The 17,319-nt window shown below is 44.1% G+C and overlaps 1 protein-coding gene across 3 annotated transcripts in view; it reads right to left on the bottom strand.

Annotated features, from left to right (window-relative positions):
• ZDBF2 (zinc finger DBF-type containing 2) overlaps nucleotides 1-17,319 on the bottom strand; it is a 154,704-nt gene that overhangs the window by 43,150 nt on the left and 94,235 nt on the right. For all 3 annotated transcript variants that reach the window (XM_085648891.1, XM_085648892.1, XM_085648893.1), the window contains one exon: nucleotides 8,035-8,162. In XM_085648891.1, the coding sequence (XP_085505017.1) occupies nucleotides 8,035-8,162 (128 nt within the window). The remainder of the gene's footprint in view (nucleotides 1-8,034; nucleotides 8,163-17,319) is intronic.

The raw sequence follows: 17,319 nt of genomic DNA, 5'->3' as shown, positions 1-17,319 counted from the left end.
CAGGTGGAGAATAGAGAACGGGAATTCTCCACCTGGTCCTGATGAAGCGCTCTGGGATCCTTTAGGGACCAAATTATAGCGCGAAACATGTCGACCCCCTTTTAAATCCGCACTTTATTACACACCACACGGGTTGAGAGAAGTGGGAATCTATTTGGTCTTGTTTCCCCTCTCCTAACGGCACTATCGTGCATCTCCATCCCCGTGGATTTTTATTTTGGATCAGGGGTCCTACTAATAAAGTTGTCAGGGCCTCCTGACCCATTTTAACCTACACTCACTAGCACTTCCTTCCCACACACCCTAAATCACAACTGCGACAACTCCTAAAAGATCTCCGCCAGAGAGCCCCTAGGGGCCCGTGAGGGACTGCAGCGCCACCCCCACGAGGAGCAACTTTGCCCGATGATGATGCTATACACTCGAAAGGGTGTGTGAGGGCACTACGTACCAAACAAAGGAGTACCTTTCCTCCTCTTTGCATACTCACCTATCCCAGGAGACATCCCCTCTTCTTGTTACAGCACATAACTGTTGGCTGTATCTCCCTCTACCTATAGGAACTGAAACCATCCATTGTGATTTTGTATTGATTTTGGGAGCATTGGTTCAGGACCTCTTTCTAATAAGCTCCTTGTCCCTCCCTCTCCTTTTTGATTAATAAATTAAATATACATTTAAAAAAAAATCAAAATGCTAAATTTCAAATAGGACTCCGTTCTGTAAATGTGAAAGAGTTTGAAACTGGGGGCTAAAAATTAAGTTGGTAAACGTAGCATGATTTCTGGTAGCAGTGCAAGTACAGTAAACACAATTAGTGGACTCAACTAAACCACTGGTATGTGTGGACAAAAAGAGCATGCAATAAGCTAAATAAAGCAAACAAAATAGATGTGCTAGGGTCTAGCATTTCTCTATTGCTTTTAGAAATTAAACCACATTTTGAAAAGCTCCAAGCTTCCGGTTCAAATTTAGATTTTTGTATATTGCTTATAAATTAATTAAAGTATGTCATAATTTGTGTATTTTCTCGATCTATACATGTTTTTGTAGTTTTGTGTATTGTTTTGATGTTCAAGTCATAGAAATTGCTTAGGCTGAGGTCTCCAGCTTCCAGTAGTAATTCAGTGGGGAGAGGAGTTGGGCGCAGAAATCAAAAGTTTAAGAACAACTGGTGCAAACCATAGAGGAGGCAAAACAGTTGCAAAGAGAAAGTAGCCAGGAGCAATGTCAAAGATACCCCTGAAGACTAAGCAAATATTGATTAGTAGGAGAACGCCTTTACTAGGTTTTTGACCATAGGCTGAGCCTGCTTGTTTCTACCCGATTAACATTTTTGGGGATCAGTGACCAGTCGTTCTGAGGTGTTCAAGCGCACCAAATTTAATTTAAAACTGTGCAGCCAGTCCATGGCCTACTCCTGAGTAGCTGAAACATGACCAAGTGAGATTTTCTGATAAACTGTCCTTTTTCAGAGACAAAAAACAGCTAGAATGCCCATGTGACTTCACTGCATTTCTAAAAACAGAGCATCTTTTATAAAAACAAATTCTGAGTAATCTGCTACAAGGTAAAAAGTAAATGAAAATATAACAAAAAGTAGAACTTTGACACAAAAACCAATCACAATAACAAATCAGGATAATCTGAACATATGATTCATCAGGAGGTTTAATCAGAAATGAACTTCCATAAATCAACATACATTATATTTAGAAAGGGACGATGAAAATAGTAGTTCAGAAAATGCACGTACAATGTTTTTTAAAAATCCTAAAGCTGCAAGTTCAGAGAATTAAGTTTGACTTGTGACATAATGGATTCCAAATCTTCAGTTTCATTGCAGATTAGAAGAAACCTTTTACTGCAAAGATGATCAGCATATAAATGCTGGTTTAAAGGTTCTAAATCTAAATGCCAGAAAGTGGATTCAGAGTTTAGTGACTCTTTTGGAAAAACAAGCAGACATCTTACAACCAGAACAAAAAAGTAAAAGCTACACTATTGAAAAGTAAAACAATTGCACGACTAGTAAACATGAAATAATGAGGACCTACAACATAATACAGCAAAATTATAACACAATTAGTTCAACAATTAACATGTTGTCCTACAGTACAACATCCTAACTCTGCTCCACAAAGGTCTGCCTGAAATGCACCCATAATAAGTATTTATAAGTAATAGCCGACTCATCCCAAGTGATCCACTAACCAAAAAACAAATCAATTCAATTCAATGTACTTTATATGGCAATGTGCCATAAAAGTAAGCGAAGAATAAGACAACCACAATCATCATTTCAAATATAATAGTACAATATAAAATTGACAAATAGTTTAAAATCCAATTTACATAGGACAGCTAAAATCTCATTTGCTATAAATACATTATTATTGATGATTAAGTATGCCTATGCTCACTCTTTTTAGAGATACATTCTCTGCCCATTCCTCCACATGACTATCAGAAAACGAGACACGGCATATGTCAGACACTGCCAAGCATCAGTCTTTAAAATGCAAGGAGCAGTTCTGTGTTCCCTGACACCTAAGAGTCCACAGATGGAATTTATCCCCTTTTTCCTACTCTTGACATATGCCGGGTAAAAGAAAAAATTATGCTCTTCTGTCTCCCTATCCGCACCACAAGTAACACAGGAGTATGCAACTGAATCCTGCTTACTAGCCCATTTGCCATTATAGGAGGCACTTGATAGTGCACTGTACCTGAACTATAGATACAGTTTAACTGCCAGAGGACGCTCAATTTCATCTAGAAATTGTTTCAAGGTGTATACATCTTTAAATTGCAAAACGAAAGCAGTCAAGGTGCCATAAGACAGGAATGCCAGTGTTTGTCCCATTTTATACTGGCAATACTTCCTTTTCAATAGTATGTTACTAATTACAGGGGCAGCTTCCGGCTCAGTCCACAGGGCAATACACCCCACCTTAAAATATCTCGTATATATCTAATCTAAGGGCTACTTCCTGATCTGAGATTACCTAACAATTTCCTAAGGCCCTCTCGATAGGAGTGTAACTTGGGTGAGGCCAAAATTTGTCTCCAGTAAAGGATGGGCCTAATCCCCACCCACTCTGTGATTGGCTTAAGTCCCAGGTCTAACCTCAATGGTAGCAGAGATGTGCTAATAGAAAGTCCCAGTAACTATCCTAGAAAAATATTCTCAGAAACTGCCAATTTGGGGATGTAACCCCATAGGTGATTTCGAAATAAGAGGGTATCATCCGCAAACATGAATGCAGTAATTTTAGTATTAGTAAGCTGGGGGAGCATCCCCTTCACAGTAATTCAAAAAGGATATCAAATATTTCACATATTATGAAAATAGGGTAGGGGCAAGAGCGCAACCTTGCCTTATCCTTCGTTCCACATGAATGGGCTCCGTCATCTCCCTGGAGGGTCCACAACCCTCCAGGGAGATGACGGAACAAAATTATCACTGTGAAGTCTAATTATAATATACAAAATGTCAGATGGAACACCCATATTTGCCAAAACCTCCCATAGCTTAGATCGTGGCACTAGGTCAAAAGCCAAGCATAGATCAACGAAGGCAATGTACAAACTATCACCGCCGGTCACTGTTTTCAGTGGAATCGGAAGACCTGGCCAACCATACAAATACGTTCACTGAATCCCGCTTGGAGATATGTCCGGATTTAATTCTCCCCCATCCAACATTGGAACCGATCAAGTAATATAGAGCTAAATAGCTTTTGTGAGCAATCGATTAAGCTTTATTAGCCTGTAATTTCTTGGGACAGCTAAGGGTCCCTTTTTGTATATGGGAATAATCTCAGCCCCTGCCCAAGTGGGTGGGGTTGGTGCTCCATCCATAATAACATTAAATATTAACACAAATTAGGGCCCTCGAACATCTACTTGACTTTGATAAAGATCTCTGGGACTTTATCCAACCCTGGCACTTTGTCAGCCATTTTAGCAATTGCCCTTCTCAATTCTTCCAATGAGATTGGCTTACTGATTTTACCATTGCTATAGCTAGTGCCATTATCCCTTAATATGATTGTGCCAACAAAAGAAGTATGCTTGGGGAGATTTAAATCTCCTTGCAATGAGTAGCGCGAGGAAATATGAGTAACCCAATTTGCTGCTGAGACATTCAGCACATCGGAATGAACGCCTTCCGTGCATCCCGTCGAGGCCAGACTCAACCGTTGTTCTCCATTCTGGGAGGCAGCCAGCACATTTTCCCATCTCACTACTTCCCATTCTCTTTTGGCTGTTTAAATAGACCTTTTGTAGAGATCCCTCTGAAATTAAATGTCTCCTCTATCCTGATCTTTAATTGCAGAAAATAGAGCAGCCCTCACTTCCTTGTATGCTCTGTTATAGCAGTACTACAGGGTTTGCTTTCGAAAGGACTTTTTAATAGCCACACAGCAACAATCCTTAAGACTATTAAACTACCATGAATAGAACAAATTCTTTCCCAACCAGCCTCCTGATCGGGATTCTTTTCCTCAGCAAGGAGGTCCTCAATGCTACCTGCAACTAGGGTCGAGATTTCCCCCAACATAACCTAGGAGCTTACTATGCTACCTCATTTCACTCTATGCATATTGCTAGTCACTTCTAATCTACGATCGAATGGCCCTTCAGTGCTGGCCTTTCTTCCAAAAACTGTAATATCAAGCTCAAAGACCAGGACATTATGATCGCTATCTTGAAGCGATACAACAGTCATATCAATCATAAAGGGTCATACCCTCACATCCACTAGAATGTAGTCAATCAGGCTAGTACCAGGGACACTTTACACATATGCTTTCCCTCAGTATCTGACTTCGATCTTCCATTTCCAGCTCTAAGGCCTTGCTTCATTGTAAGAGCATTAATTTGCAATGCCAGGAGAACCATTTCTTTATTAGTGCCATCAACAACTTGGGAATACCCCAAATATTATCTTCTTCCCAAGTGAAGGCTTCAAAAATCACATCCAGTGGTTCAAATTGGCAGTTGAAGTCGCCACCTACAAACTTCAGGACATCCCAGAGGCTGCTGTCATATGTGTTATTAAAAGCTCAATGGTGGGGGGAACTCACGGCTAGCCCCACCTGGCCTCATGTACACATTATAAAAATAGGCTACCTGGGACAAAATAGTCAATGAGACACAGAGGATATCTGGAGATAGCACTAGGATTTCTTTAACCTGGTAGGATAGGCCAATATTAACCCAAGTTGTCAGACCCCCAGAGGGTCTAACTCTACCACTAGATACAGCTTATTTGCTAAAGTTGGAATATCCTGGGCGATGTAGCGACCTACAAGACCAAGTTTCCTGAAAAAAGGAGATAGAATGTTGATCTATGAATTTGGCCCACTCAGGAATATCAAGTTTGGATGCTAGCCCAGCTATATTCCAAGATAGCATTTTTGCAGTAAAGGTTGAATATGATGTTTACAACTCTAGATGGTTACCTAATCATAAATGAGAAACACCAGCAGGCGGGGCAGTGGATAGGGGTGGGGCACATGGGTCTGAAGTCCTTCCTCTTTGGGGTTCATGGCATGGATGACTGTTCTCTCTTTGGAATATCCCATTAACATTCTGTGATCGCTTACATGCCTCTGCAGTGGCCTGTAATTCCTCACCCAGACGCCCTATCCTACAATTCCCTTTATCTAGGGGCTTTGTGCAGATTCCCACTTCTCAACAGTAGAGCCTCTGCCTCCCTTGCAGATCCCCCCATCCCCTTGTCATTTCCCACAGGAGGGCAAACCAGAGGGTGGCATTCCCACTGGGTGAGAGTAACTCCACCCCTTCCAAAGCATTGAAACGATTTGAAGTGGGGGATTGTAAAGCCACATAAACTAAACTAGTTGCATGGTCATTGTAAGCCATTTGTTGTACCGAGGATGTACAGCTAGCAGATCTTTGGTCAGGGATATGAGGGTCCCTATGGGAGGTAGGTTTCTAAAAAATGCTCTAATGGTAGTAACTCTAAATTGGTCACTCTCCTATGCTGACAAGGGGGGCACAGTGACAAGCTCCGCACTACTTGGGGGGACCTAAAGTTTACAACGATACTATCGCTACAGTGGTCCATGGGCCCAGACCCCAACCAGCCCACTCTGTGAAAGGAGAATCTCATTTGTCATATTGAATGGGAACTTCCTCTGTTGGGTCAGCCAATTCAAACATTTATTTCCTAGCGCTTCCTGGCCCTCCCTCTGATTTGCAGTCCGCTGGGGACCTCCAACCAATACCGCTACACATGGACAGGATGCCTGGAGTAGATGATCACTGGCTGCTTCTGATAGGGACCAAGCTTTTTGGTATAGTTGGTGTCTTCCCGACAGCACCCCCATTTACCAAATTATATAGCCCCATTATTTGCTGCACCCCCACCATTCGAGCGTTTGCCATAAGGGATTATAACATCATTGGGCACAGTGTTCTTAGCTACATATGTTGAAGACCCACCATCATTGGCATGATTAATGAGCTGATCTGAAGTGATGCCTTGTGCACCCTCCTGTGCTCCACTTTGTGGACATGGTGCTCGTTCTTGCTGTAGTATAACAGAGTCGGGTCCCTTTCAATAGCTTCCAGCCGCACTAATAGTGATGAGAGCTCTTTCTGAACCAAGTCTTTGATTGTCCCAAAACAGGACTCCATAAGGTCCACAGCCCATAGGGGTTTATGCCCAGACTCCTCCAGACGAGTATTAGCAGACTCGAGCAGTCAGATGAACACATGGGCTTACTGGGACGGGTGAAACCTGGCACAAATTATGCTGTTTCGGTCGTTTGGCTGCTCGGGCAAACCGAGAAGTATCTTTCTGTCACGCCCCTGCTGGATTCGAGGCACTGTTTAGATCCTCGCAGCTGTTCTGGTGGCAAGCCATCTCCATACAATCAGCTGTAGTCTATACTAGTTGAAGGGCGCATTAGGGACCTGTCAGGAACAGGGTCAGATGGCAATACCGGCGATATTCGCTTCTCAGTAAGCTCGATTTTCTGTGACATAATGCCCATAGCTCTTTGCTTCATTTTATCAATGTTTGTTGTTTTGCGGGAAGTCACCGCTTTGGTTGGTCCTCCGGGGGCTTTTCTTTTACCCATAGTGCGTGAGCAGTATCAATTGCAATTAGCACAGACTGACTTCCAAAGTTTGTATGTAGCACTCACCCCCGGAGATCACGATGTTAGGGCCTGTTCCCCTTGAACACCCAGCTCAGGTGTTCAAGGGGAATTATGTGACCTCTAGTCCCCAGCGGCAACGGGGTCCCCCGCGGTGCTCTCCCCGATGTCGCCGTTGGTGGGTAGTACGACGGAGTCACTCCCCGTAAGAGGGAGATTAGCAGCAGGGCTGCCCAGGGTGACAGGCAGGGGCCCACAGAGCCCCCCCCCCCGAGCTGCAGGGGACCCCCTCAGCACTGCACCACGCTGGAGCGCTCCGGATTAAATACGGAGCGGGGGGCCCCTCTGTGTACCCTGCAGGGGGGCCCCTTCAACTTTCGTTAACGCCACTGGTGACAGGCACACAGGAGAGGCTTGTCCCAGGAATGCCCCTGAAGCCCCCGGTATACGGGGCTGCGTCACGCGTTATGAGCACCCTTCGATCACTCCCAAAAACAAATTTACTTAGTTCAAGATAACCTCAATCAACGGTAGATCGTTCTCAGTAACAGCAGAGGCTATCAAATTAAAATAATTTAAGATCCTTCGCAATGAACTTCCAGTTCAGAAAAGCAATTAAACTTCTGTCATTAAAGAAGGAAAGCTAAAACACAGCAACCACTCAAAACACACAACACCGTGTCTCCTTTTAAAGCAAAGTCACACTCTAACCTTCTGCCTAATCACTAAACACCTTTAGTTGCATAGTGCTGCACAGAAATCAATAAATGAATAATATATACTCTAAAACCATGATAGTGTGGGCCTGCACACCTATGAAGCTACAGGTCTTAAACGCCTCAACCTGTTTTCTCAATAATAAATTTTCTTGAATACAAGGCATGGATTTATTTTGTACCTGCTGTCATGATAGCTTTGTGGGTGATATTGCCGGACATCATGCAGGAAACGCTCCATCAAAGTTCCAGAACCAACATAGTTTCTGTTGTGTGTTGTGAAATGTTTGTGCCGAATGCTGAGGAGATGCTGCAGAGGAGACAAGGAATGTGATTAATAACCATCAAAGCAAGCCTCACACATCAGCTGGGGCTCAAAAGCAGTTAAGGAGGGAATAAAGACAAAGCGGCACACTGAAAGAAACGAGCTCCTGATCTGAATCGCTTTATCCATCATCTTACTACAGTTACGCAAATTTCTTCACCCAGCCTCTTACAAATGAAAGGCACAACAGTGTACAGGAGGGAATGAAGTAGCCAAACTCTAAGCAACTGCTTGTAATATTCGACTGTGCTGCCCGCTGCGCAAGCTGCAAAAACTATGGACTGCCATCATCACTGTATCAGCACATATAACTAGATATTATTTACACTACGCACTTTAAAATGGTAACCCCCCCCGCCCCATTGCCCTTGTAACGTGACCCACAGTCAAGAGATAAGCATTAGTCTGACCCTTTCTCATCTGCTTTCTCCCCTTCCTGACTTCGTTCCGGACTCCAACATGTTCTGAAATCAAAGAGTTCACATGGTGGAGGTATTTAAGGATTATATGACGTCACGCGAAACTGGCACAAAGGGGAGCTAGTTATGAAACTTCACTGGGTGAGGGCTTGTGGCACTCACTCGAGTAGGTATATAGAATTTGCGATAACTATTCAAAAAGCCACAATGCACTTTATTTGCCCGTAGTTTTGTTTCACAGTTAATCCTTCATGCAAATTATATTAATGCTCGGTGCAGCTGACATGTTTCGCACAATATGAAACCACAGCTACATCTTGGGGCATCCTGCAGCCAATGTTAATGACTGGTGTTAGTAATTTGAAATGTTTCTCCTGTTGAATCCATAGGGGCAAGAAGAATTTGATTCGCCGTATTAGTGCCAGATAATTCATGCCAAATCTTTCTTGAAGTTGTTGGAGAAGAATGTTGTGATCCACTCTGACAAGCACAGTGGAGAGATCTCCAAGTGCTCCCAAAATCTTAGTCTCTAACAAGTGAGCAACTATTCTTGGATGCTTATGAAAATGGCTTCATTGGAACTGAGTAGGAAGAAACCATGTAGTTCAAAGTCCAACTGGGGGTGACTGCCATGATGCAACAGAGGATTTAGAAGCTTAGCTATGAATGGGTTTCCCAAATGTGTTATCAGTTTATGATTTCTTCATGAATTTCTTATACATTAGTCACAAAGAAGAATGGGGGGTTCACTTTTGGGGAAAACATCTCTTTACCCAATGTGGCAAGCACACTTTTGGTAATGAATATATCCGAGTGTAAGCTCTTACTTAGTCACTCGAGCAGGTGAGGGTTTCAAGTATCAAAGCAACTTTGAGAACTTTCATTTTGATTATAAGAGCAACGTCGTGGAAAAGAGCAGCAGGATAATGCTTCCAGTAAGCTTTGAGGATTTGGACAGAGTCATCATGGAGATACTGGCTGGAGTTTGTCGACTTTGGTAAGCAAGTAGAGCATCAAACCTTTGCACAAGTTCTGGGAGGGGGATGCAGAAGGAGCCCGTTGAAGACTGAAATGAAGAGTGAATTAACAGATCACAAAACAGTTTGAAAATCTTTGGAGAACTTAACAGCAACTGAGGTACTGAAATAACATTTCATTATTGGAAAGACACATGTCCATGTAACATGCTTTGTGGTTAGCAAGTAATTTAATCTTCCTAGACTCACCAAGGCTTTGCCCTGTTATTTTAAATGAGAAATATTTGTAGGGATGAGATTTGGCAGAGTTGTTCTTTGGTCTGAGGTGTGTCAAAACGTAGCTGTCCTTCCTTTCTACCTGCTTGAGTATAACAACTCGAGGCTTCAGGTGTTGCAGAATGCATACATTAGGTTATCAGAGTGAAAGAGCCAGTAGTTAAGATATCAGAAGTGGTAGGCAGAGTAAGCCACAGATTTAGAAGAGACAAACTCCATAGTGTAGGTTGAGCGCAAGTAGCTATGATTTCCCCTTGAAAGGTTCTGGAGGCTCAGAATTAGGAAGTAATTGTTCAGGAAACAAGAAGTCATCATGTGTTTTATTCTCTACGCTAAGCACAGGCTTTCTAAGTTGCAGAACACTTGTAGAAGGGCCATCTACCCAGATGTTCATAGAACACCAGTGTACAAGTCCAGTATTATCAAGACAGGTCAGGATGTGAACAACTGTGGTAAACTTGATGTGTTAAAGGATTCATCCAGTGAATGAAAGTGGTGGTCACAATAGATCTCAACACGCCAGCAGTCACCATCAAACAACATACCATTACCTAAGGTTTATTGTTTGTTGGTGATCATGAGTGATACACAAGTGGGTAAAGGTAACTGTTTTTGTCGCTTCATTGGATGGAAACTGCAAGGAGAGTCACAGCTTGTAATCTAGGACTATGGAATAAAAGTAGATGACCGTTTACAGAGGATACTGTAAAGAGGCTGCAGTGGGACTTCTGAGAAATGAGAACAAGGTTTAACTGCTGGATAGGAGGTGTTGTTGAATAAGTATGGATGAGATCAGGGATACAATATAATAACAGTGCATAACGTCTATGGCCACTGTGTTTACATAAAACAAATCAGTAGGAAGCCAGCTTGTTAGTATGGATTCTGCTTTCTGGTCACATAACATGTAAATGGGGCAGAGCAAGCACTAGATTTACAGTGTGCTTGCAAGCATGGTAGTTTCAGTATCTGAACAGGGTAGCCAAACTGAAGGAATCTTATTCTATCTTCAGGAGGTCTCCTACATCAGAGAGCAACCATGCACGGGAACCACAGGTGCCACAGCATGGAATGAAATGTATAGAGTTTGGAAGAAAATGGAAGATTTTTGAGTTGGGTGCAGGTACCTTCTTTGTGGGGGCAATTCCTTCTTTGTGGGGGCAATTCATTTGGCTCCTTGTAGGAACCTTTTGACCACTGACGAAGTGAAGAAGCTTCTTCCTGTGTGGCCCCTTGTATACGCTACTATTGCTGCTAGGTGAACTTTTAGTGATGCGTAGTTACAATTGAGTAAATGTGTTAAGTGCCTTAGCAAAGTTTTATCTTTTGTGTTCTTTTTGAGAAGCCCTTCCTAGAGACACCATAGAGAGTATTGTTTCCACTTTGCCGAGTAACACTTCCTAGTGGTAGGCCTTCTTGCATCCCTTATGATTGCCATTGCGTTCTCCTGTAACTTTAGGTGTTCAAACTCTAAGTCCTCAGGAGCCATGCTGCCAGGGTTAAGGCCTCTGGTTCTGGGTGGAGCACCCTTCCTTCTTGCATTAACAAGTCTTGTCTCCTTGGAAATTTGTGAATTGATCCATGTGATATTTCCATTATTTCTGAGAACTAGGTTCATTTTGCCCATTGTGGAGCAATATGTATCATCTTCATGCTGCTGGTTCTTCATTTGCTGATCACCTGGTGAAGTAGGGGTAGTGAGGTAAAAGCGTATGCAAATATCTCTGACCAGTCTATCCATAGTGCATGCCCTATGGACTGTTGACAATGTTGCCCGGATGCAAAGCTCTGGCATTTTACGATTTGGGCTGTTGCGAAGAGGTCGATCTCTGGAGTTCTCCATTTCAGAATTTGTTTCCTGAATTCTGACTGATTCAATTCCCATTCACGAGACCATGAAGCTTGCTTGCTCAGTCTACCTGCTTCTACATTATTCTTCCCTGGTAGGTTCATTGCCTCAATGTTCATTTACCGTGGAAATGCCCAGTTCCACAATGGTGGCGCTAGCGTTGATAGTGGTATTGATGGAGTTCCACCTTGTTTGTTTATGTAGAACATGGTGGTTGTGTTGTCTGTAATAGTATTGTTTTTCCCCAGAGCTCTCTGAAAGGCTTTTAAGGCCATCTTTAATTACAGGATGTTGATGTGCTGTATTGCATCCTGCTCCTTCCACACTCCCCTTACTTTGAGGTTGTATATGTGAGCTACACATCCCATCTGGGAGGCATCTGTAGTTAGGGATACGGTTGGAGTTGGTTGTGTAAAAGGTCTCCCTTGTGTTATGTTTGCTCTGGTTCACCATACTATCTCTTCCTGTATACCTTAAGTGACAACCACTAGATCTTCCCAACTCCCCGTTGCCTGTGACCATTGAACCTGAAGCCATTCCTGGAATGGTTTCATGTGTAGCGGTATGCTTGGCATCAAGTGGATGCAGGAAGCCATCCTCCCTAGCAGCTACCCCACTTTCCTCCCTGTCAGAGCTTGCCTCTTCTGGTATAGCAGAGTTTCCTTCAGCATAGCTGCTGTTCTCTTTTTGCTCGGGAAAACTTTCCCTTGGACTGAATCTATTTTTGCCCCCAAGAACACTTTCTCCTGTTCTGGTTCCTGGGAAGACTTCTCCCGGTGGATGGAGAATCCCAGCTGGTATAGACTCTCTATCACCTGTTGCACATGTAACTTGCAGGCTATGTATGAGTTTGCCCTTACTAGTCAGTCGTCTAGGTATGGGTACATATGTATTCTTTGTCTCCTTAGGGATGCGGTGGCCGCTGCTAGGCACTTTGTGAATATACTAGGTTAGTGGTTCCCAATGTGTGTGCCGCGGCACCCCAGTGCCCCACCAGAACTAGCCAGGGTTCGCCGCTAACAGATGAGCAAAAATGATCTAATTGCATTACATTTAGATCATGTTTATACCATAGCAGCCCATTCTCCCAACAACCACACGGGGTGCTGGTGACCGCACTATCATCTCCGGACGGTCACATCCTCTCCGATTCCTCCTGCCTTGTTTTATTAGGTTTTCTTTTAAGTTCACCGCTGTAACTAACCCTGTAGGTAGAGACCACCCTCCCAACCTGCCCCGGCTTCCTGACAGTCTTTGAAGTGAAAATAAATTTAACTTAAACTTCATTGTACCCCAGGACAATGACCCAACAGTGAATGTGTTCCCAGCCCACTAGCCAAACATACTTTAAATGATCTACACGGATAGCCTTGTGAAAAAGACTTGGGCAAAGTGGGGCCAACACTGTGACAATTAATATAGTCTGACATTTACCTGTGCCCATAATCGTTTCAAATAACAGAAAGACTGTCATTATCGATTTTCTGTGTGTGTTTGTTCTTTATTCGAATGTATGTTCGGAGGTTTCACTTTGCATTGATCAAGTTATTTAGAGTCCATTCTCAGCTGTCCCTATTTTTAACTTAACAATTGCTGAAAAAAAATCAAAATATTTCCGTTCTAATGATGTCACTACTTTGCAAAAGATGTTATATGACACAGATTCCGCAGGTGCGTCCCTTTCTTTTTACCGTCTGCGTGACCGGGGCTGTGGAGGGACACCAAAGCAGAGTGAGGAAGGAATAAGGCGACATGATGGGCTCTGAAATTAAGATACTCCTCTTTTTGTTACATCGCTCTCAGCGCATGTCATGACGTTATGGGGCTTGTGATAACATCAGGAGTTACAGGGGATCAGCTTTTATTTGCATGCTTGTTACTTTACTTTTACCTCGTCTGGCCTAAAAGCAAGCATTGGGGAATTAAAAGGGACATGAGAGGAGAGAGGGGGCACTCTCACATCCAAGAGGGAGCATGAAGCGCCTAGCACTTCTGCACCCTGTTAGAAGCTTCTGTGAATTGCTGTGTGCAACTTTATTGTGATGTGAATCTATACAAAGTGCACCCACCTTGTTTGATCTCAAAGATATATTGACAATTTAGGCCAATTTTAAATAGTCGTTATATGACAAAACTGTTACAGGAGGTGGTGACATCACAGTTGCAATCATTTGTGCAATCTGTCAATTAAATGGATGATCATCAGGCTGGCTTCAGGCTCAACAAGAGCTCTATTTCTGCATCCTATGTATTTTGTGTGATCTGCATCTGTAGAATGACCAGGACAGTATTCTGTGCTCACTACGCCACTGGAGTCAAGCTATCCTGGCTGATGACGGCTGATAGCCAGAAACCGGTCCTAGGATGCTTGATTCCGGTCCAGGGAAGACATGGTTGGCAGTTCGGGCTGGACTGTTCCCATGAGGCGCAGGGTCAAGACTGATTTGCATATGGCCATGTCTGAACTGGGGTGGCGTAGTGGGCAAAAGAACGATGGATTTAACCCAGATCTCTTGACTGGGGGAGAATGTCTGCATTGTCAGCATTCCGTCCATCATTTGTTTGTTGTAACGCAGGACAGTATTCTTAGCATGGTTCTCTGCATTGGTTGACCACTTTGACTGCATCTCACCCCCGTGCTAGGTCACAGACTGGCACTGCCAGGGCTAGCTGAGAACACACTGGCAGTATTTTGTGATGATTGCTTAGTTGGCATCAATCTGTCCTTCATCCATTCATATCATCATTCACAAGTCCACAGTGTGGAGTCCCCAGAGTTCTGCTCTCCCCCCACACTCCTTATTACTATCTTCACACACCCATACCTCTTATTGAACCATTGCGACTATTTCCCCATAACTGCGGTGGTGACACTTCACTCTCGATCCACTGCCACCTGTCTGTGGTGCTTCTCCAGACTCCATGCTATCACCAGTGGTGCTTAACTCCTGTATGACTCCTCACACTGTGGTCCTATACTCCACTGGTTTATAATCATATCATATGTATGCTGCTGTCTCCCAGCCACATCTGTAACGCCGTGAACGTCTCAGGATCGTTTAACTGACACGATAATGAGAACGCAACCACTTGTGAAGGTTTAGTTATTTTAATGAAGGCAAAAATAATACAAGGAATAAACAAAGGTTATAGTCACTGGAATCCTCCAGGCTAAGTACGTTACCAGCCCACAGCACGGATGGTCCTAACCGTCCTCTGCATATACGCCGATCCCGGCGTATGCCAACAGAGGGCAGAAATGAAATGGCCAACAATGCCAATCGGTAGGCTGTGAGGGGCACGAAGAGTGTTGGGGAGAATCGAGGAGTCAGGGAAACACCCAGCCGGGGTCTCTACCTGAAGGGAGCAGCCGCTCAACCTCTTCCTCAGACTGCACCGGGACGCGGAGTCACCTCCTGGTGATGCGTCACCGATACCCCAATCACAAGCAAAGAAGACTGAACCGAGAGCAGCCGCTCGATCGATCCTGTGGACTTCCGAGTCTGTAACGCGGCAAACACCTCCTGGTGTGCGTTACAGCTGGCAGTCCCTGTATCTCTGGTCGGGCTGGGAGTTACGACTCCAACCAGCAAAAGCGCCACTGCGCTTTGACTCAGCCGAGTCAAAAAGCGAAGCTCAATGGTTATCCGGTAGAGCTTCCGGGTCCTTCACAGGTGACGATGGGGCAAGACACGGCCCAGGGAGTAACGACTCGACCTACCTCCGTTCTTGCCTTACTGGAGCACCACTCCGGAACACTGCTCTTCACTAAGCAGGTACGTCGGTGTAAACACAATATCCGACAGCGTTGTACCTCCCGGTTCCTCCCTTTATAGGGCGTGTTTTCCTTGAGTTATGTAACAGCTCTCCTGTTTACATAAGGGCGTGTTTTCCTTGAGTTATGTAACAGTTCTCCTGTTTACATAAGGGCGTGTTTTCCTTGAGTTATGTAACAGCTCTCCTGTTTACATAACCTCTCAACCGCTAAGCATCCTGGGAGATGTAGTCCGTTTTCGCTGGTTACCGTTTTCCTCCCCTCGCATGACAGGAATTCTTGACAACATCTCAAGGTTCATGAGAATCCTGGCCACTCACTGAAAGTTTCATACTGTCCATCCCAGGTTTGTCAATGGGGCAGAGAGAGTGGTTAATCCAGAGTAGTGCCGAAACCAAAAGTCCTGCATCCTGCTCCTGGGGTTGGTATCTCTGATTCGATGGTGAATCTCTCCTTTGTATTTGAAATCGAAGTGGTCTCCATTAGCATCTACTAAAAGGTGTACTTTGATTCTGACACCTCTCCCAGAGTATTTTAATCACCCTCGCAGTGGTGATCTCCTAGCCTAGAAGCACCAACATCCGTGAATGTGCACACTGCTGGCTCTGTTGGGCCTGCAGGCAAGAGGGAAGCCATATGATTATATTACCTTCATCCCAGTCACTTTCACACTCCATAGGCAGGGCTTACACCACCCACCTGCTGAAAAAAAGTAACATAATGAGGAGCCGCGGCCAATGGCCAATAGGTCAAGGGAGCCGCGGGTCAAAAAAGTTTGGGAACCACTGTACTAGGTGCTGATTTTATACCGAAGGCCAGCACTTTGAATTGGTAGTGCATCTTGTTGATCACAAATCATATGATTTGTTTGTGTTTTGCGTTCATGGGGATGTGCAAATAGGTATCCTTTAAGTCTATTGTAGCCATGTATTCCCCCCTTTGTAGTTGTGGAATTACCTCCTTCCTGCAGGCTTATCTTGAACGTTTTTCGTTTTTATAGATTTGTTTAGGAACCTTGGAATAGGGCAGAGAGACGCGTCTATCTTTGGAACTAGGAAGTATGTGGAGTAGTTTCCTTTGTATATCTCCTTGTTTGGCACTAACTCTACTGCTTCCTTTGTCAACATTTCCTCTACTTGTTTGAGTAGGTGTGTTGTTTCTCCCTTAGAATGTACCTTCCTTCTTGGGCCTCTGTTTGGAGGTTTTTTGATCAGTTCTATGAAGTAGCCTTATTGTATTATGTTTAGAATCCATTTGTCCGAAGCAATTTGTGAAGAAGTGTTTTAGTTTGCCTCCTACTGGTGTAGAATGCTGGAGTAACGGTTTGTTTGGTTTTGATTTTTGTCGCTTTGTCTTCTCTGCGGGCACACTCCCTGGTCTTTTTGGGGTGTGTTTTGGGTCCGATGTTAGGTCACTTGGTTGTAGGGGGAGCTCCCCCACTTTTCGATTGGCCTCTTTCACAACTTTTCGATTGGCCTCTTCCACAAGGGCATCCTCAAAAGGACTGTCTTCCTTGCTGGTATTGCCAACTTTGTTGCTGTCCGTGCTGCTGCGATAGGTTTCCTCCTTGGTAAGTTTGCTGGTAGATTTGGTGCGAGGTTGTGGGGTGTAGATCCTCCCTACCTGCTGGCCTTCTTGATGGGGAGGTGTAGGAGAGTAGGGTCTGCAATCCTATGATCACCCAGATTTTTTGCTTTTGCTTCATTGGTTTACGACTTTCCCCGGCTGTGGGCCTGCCAATCAGACCCACAGCCTAGCTGTTCTCTCTCGAAATTAACACACATGTACATTAGGTGCATCCACCAATTGGAACTGGGCCGCCTTGTCAGTCCCTGTCTCAGCATAC

This window comes from Triturus cristatus, chromosome 3_2 (assembly GCF_964204655.1).
Source record: "Triturus cristatus chromosome 3_2, aTriCri1.1, whole genome shotgun sequence".
Taxonomy (NCBI): Eukaryota; Metazoa; Chordata; class Amphibia; order Caudata; family Salamandridae; genus Triturus; species Triturus cristatus.
The sequence above is the reverse complement of the archived record's forward strand: the minus strand, read 5'-3'. Positions and strand labels throughout refer to the sequence as shown.